Source organism: Macaca nemestrina, chromosome 14, assembly GCF_043159975.1.
Source record: "Macaca nemestrina isolate mMacNem1 chromosome 14, mMacNem.hap1, whole genome shotgun sequence".
NCBI lineage: Eukaryota > Metazoa > Chordata > Mammalia > Primates > Cercopithecidae > Macaca > Macaca nemestrina.
The window spans coordinates 34,943,298-34,947,489 of NC_092138.1; the positions used below are offsets into that span (position 1 = coordinate 34,943,298).

Sequence of the window (4,192 nt, forward strand, 5' to 3'; positions counted from 1 at the left end):
AAAGTACTTGAGTTCCCTTCATAGCATACTAGAAGAAAAAAAAAAAAAAAGTTAAAAAGGAAATAAAAGTACTTGAGTTTATATGGCCTCAACTAAATTAAATTGGTTTAGTGTCCAATCTGATTGTTTGCAATGAGTATTTCAATATGACACAAAAACCTTTTGAAATCTATTAGGAAAGTTCAAGTTTTATGGCTTTATGTATATCCAATCTAAGAGTTAATATCAAGAAAAACATTTTGGTCCATTTCATGCAACTGGTGTTAGGTACTGTATTGTTACTACGTATGGTTAAAGTGGTAGAGGTTTTATTGTAATTTTAAGTTAACAGCATGAAAAAGAATAACACAACATAATCATAATGTTAACAAAAAGACAAAAAGGGTTTTCAGCATAAAAAGTGTCATTTACAGAAACTACAATAATACAAGAACATTTTCTTACACATCAAATACAAAAGTCTAAACATCAACAAAAGTTTCTTATATTCTAAGAATTGGTGGGACCTGACAGAAGCATCAGTGAAAATGTCATCAAGACTATGTGTGAATATTAGATGAGATGTGCACAATTAGCTTCATCTCAGCAAAATTTAGCAAGAGATTTTTTGGTACAACCAATATGGCAACATTTATTAGACAATGTCATGTAGAGTTGTCTCTTTCTTCGAGAATGAGTATCCAAGCCTAAGGATTTTAATTCTGAAGGACTGCTGTCTGTGGCTTCACTTTGTCTCTTGCGAATAATTTTCTTAAATTCTTCAAAGCTAAGATTGGAATCTTTTAATACAGGTACATGTTGTTGTAGCTCTGATAATGCTGGCTGCCTCTCAGACAGGGTTAACTTCAGCTCCTGTGGCAAATTAGCAACAAATTCTGACATCATATTTATGGTTTCTGTATCTTGGTTGATGAGGGATGGCACAATTTCTGTTAAATTTAAAAAAAGATGTATGTGAGGGTATATTCATGTCAAAGAGCACTCAGAAAAACTATGAACGTTGGCGTAGACAAAAAAGAAAGCATTGCCTCAATATAAATTACAACATTGAAACAAAATAAGCAAGCATCCTAATATCTAAACACTTAGCTTACTTACAGTTGGACACCTTAAAATTTCATAATTTTACCAAGGCTCTGCTTTACCCCATTGGTCTTCTCTCATCTCTCTTCATGATACCCTCAGTGATTTTATCGTAGTACTTTTGACTCTCCCTGACATTAATCTGCCATCTTTCTGAAGTCATGTAAGTCATTGAAAACAGTTAGACCACACATCGTGGTCATTTTCTTGGATTCTTCTTACTTAAGTCATTTTCTTCCATTGCTAAGCTATGATTTATGATATTATGAGTTGTAATAATAACCCTTGAAAAAGATGTTATTTTAAGCTAGTGAATGTTTCATGGTGGGAAGTTACTCCTGGAGGATAAAGTTAAAGAGGCAGAATTTCCAACACCTGTGATCTAATCAGCAGGAGAAATATTCTGTCTGAATTCATACAAATACCCCTATTTACTGTATTTTGGATGTAAATCTCACTAAAATAGGCCTCTTCTGGTTTAAAGTGTATCTTATTTTTAAAAGGGATGCAGTGAATATTATTTTGGCACATACTGTAGGATGAAATGGATGGCTAACAATGTAATAATGTGAAAGCAAATAGCAACTACCTAACAGTAGAAGTGTGAAAACTCATATCAATCACAAATTACTGACATGTACTTCCAAAATGATTCCTACCTAGTAATGGTAAACATTTGTCTTAATCTCCACATGCAGGCGATGTTTTCTTAGTTTACTTTCAGTTAAATTATATTGCACAGCAATAAAGAAAATTATTTTAAAAATACTTTGTAATGTCATGTCTCTTCAAAGGAAATAAAAATGTAGCCATATCTATATACAAATGTGCTCAATGAACTATTTTCAGCAACAATTTAGAAATAAACTAAATATCCACCAAACAATCTTTAAGCATATGTGGCAGATTTATGACAAAAAATACTACACAGGAATTTTAAATTGTGTTTTGGTATAATAACAATGTGAGAAACTGCTCAAAGTATAATGGTGAGTGAAAATGCAAAAGGTATACAGATACCTATCCAAATGTTAACATTTCTTTCTACTTGTTTAATATAATTTCATTTTCTCATAAAATTCATATATACTTTTCAAAGTCTTTAATATCTACAAGTGCTTCCATTTTTATCCCTGCATTAATGTACATTTTTGTCTTTAATATGAGCATTACTACTTTTATAGCCAGAAAAGCTGGAATAATAAAGCAATTCTGGTTTTCTCTACTTTGAATCAGTAAATTCCTAGACTTTGTGGTACTTTTGTACTAATGTTACACAAAAATCATGTAAAAACTGCCATTAAATAAATCTAACTCTAACAAACATTGTAGAAAAGTAAATAACTTTAGAAGCATACTTTAAATCTCATAAAAGAGAACTAAATGCATTTCTATTAGAGTCATATATATACAGTATATGCATATAGCCTATAAAATTTAGTTGTGGTTTATCATAAATTACATGTCATATTAATATAAAACAATATTTGCAAACTGCGGTTACCTTCTCTGAATTTAATATGATCCATTACACTTCTAGACTAGTGTATACCTCCGTGAGTTTCCACTGCTGCTTTATAAATACAAAAAGATCGAGCTGCACTCAACTCTAAGATCTTGCTTTTAAAGCAAACCCACTGCAGCTTCCAAATGCTTGAAAGTATCAATAGGGTCTTCAGCTATGCTGTTCTGAAGGGCCTGCTTCCCTTGTCTCTGGTCTTCCTGAGTTTCTCTAATAAGCATTCAAGCCTTTTCTTTCTCTTCCATCCCGTCTCACACATGAACTTCAATACCCAGATCAAAGAAGTGGGAGGCCAGACTCTTTCATTTGGAATGGTTTTGTTTGTTTGCTTTAAAGAACGTTTCCAGTGGCATAGGCCACAGCCCAACTTTTGGACTACGAGAGTCAATAAGCATAAGGCCCTTCCTGTCTTCCCATTACGGGACCCTCACAGAGACCTGAGTGTTGCCCCGTCCTACAGGCGCGCAAACAGGCTTGATAACCAGCGCACCGCCTCAGTGTTTGCCCCCTTTCCTCTCTATCCGAGATGCCCTGTCCACGTGCCCCCACCAGCATGCCCGCGGTCTGGCCGCCTGACTTTCCTGTGGGGTACAGGAGTGCGCCCGGCCTGCTGCGGGTCTCGGGGCTGCGTCACCCCCTCTGAGGCTTCCCCTTCCTTTCCACCCCGTCGCTCTGGCTGCCTTGTGGGAAGGGCACTAAGGAACTCTTCCCATTCTCGGTGCTTTCCTTCCGTCTGGTGAGCTTCCCAGTGAGACTGTTTGAATAAAATCACCTGGCAAAGGAAAAACCCAAACTTTAGGAACCACCCACGGTGGAGTAGGCGCTGAGTACTGGCAGCCAATGAGATCTCGAGTCGGAAGTGCAGGCCGCCGTTTCAATTGGGCGGCCACCCGAGAGTAACCAATGGGAAGCGCAGGAAGGCCAGGGGGGCGGGAGCTCTCACCTGCCGCTGGTCTAGGTTTCAGCGGAGCATCTTCCTGGTTCAGAGACCTTTTGCCCAAGGTGCTCTTGCCGCAAATGGCAATCTGGGCGCGAACTAATTCGCGGCCGCATGCTTTAATAACGTCGTCCATCCATTTGGCCGCGACTGCTCTGGAAAATTGGTTCAGTAGTAAACAGACTCCTAGCAGATGAAACAAGAACAGGCGAGGCATCCTGGGCCTGGTCTCTCCTGGAGGTCTGGGTGTTGCTACCTTTCAGCACTGCAGCTGCTGTGGCCTACAGACCTGGGCCTGTGTGCCTGTCCAGGGCTTTAGGCAGCTTTCCCTACCTGGCTCAACCAGTCTTTTGTATCCCTTGGCCTGTCACTCAGCTCTTAAGGCAAGGGTGCCAGCTCCACCCCTTTCCCACACCTCTCCACAGAATTTTCTCCCTCAGCTCTTGGTCTCCCTCTCCGCCTTTCCTTCATTTGCCCATCCCTGTGTCCTTGGCCCTTTTACAGTTGTGTTTTTCTCTTTCATTACCCTCAAACAATTTTGTATACTTAGGTAAAGTTATTTTAGATATGAAGCCTTTCTTTTTACACACACACACAAATAAAATTGAGATCGCCCATATTCTTACAACCCAGTTTTCCAGAGTGAACAT

The 4,192-nt window shown here is 38.7% G+C and overlaps 1 protein-coding gene across 2 annotated transcripts; it reads right to left on the minus strand.

The window, feature by feature from the left end:
* Positions 1-372: 372 nt before the first annotated feature.
* Positions 373-3,968, minus strand: LOC105491848 (prorelaxin). 2 transcript variants are annotated; one of them, XM_011758567.2, is made up of 2 exons: positions 3,549-3,968; positions 373-929 (listed from the first exon to the last, which is right to left on the minus strand). In XM_011758567.2, exons 1-2 carry the CDS (start codon positions 3,757-3,759, stop codon positions 583-585), a joined length of 558 nt encoding a protein of 185 aa, XP_011756869.2. In that variant the 5' UTR covers positions 3,760-3,968; the 3' UTR covers positions 373-582. The 2 variants fall into 2 exon arrangements, with proteins under 2 accessions (XP_011756869.2, XP_024651840.2); XM_024796072.2 differs by lacking the exon at positions 3,549-3,968 and adding an exon at positions 2,588-3,277.
* Between the last annotated feature and the right edge of the window lie 224 nt (positions 3,969-4,192).

Excerpts from the sequence above, each read along its gene's own strand:
- LOC105491848 (XM_011758567.2), bottom strand. The coding sequence starts at position 3,759 with ATGCCTCGCCTGTTCTTGTTTCATCTGCTAGGAGTCTGTTTACTACTG. Across the intron at positions 930-3,548 it reads GAAACCTAGACCAGCGGCAG|AAATTGTGCCATCCCTCATC; the intron begins GTGAGAGCTCCC and ends TAAATTTAACAG.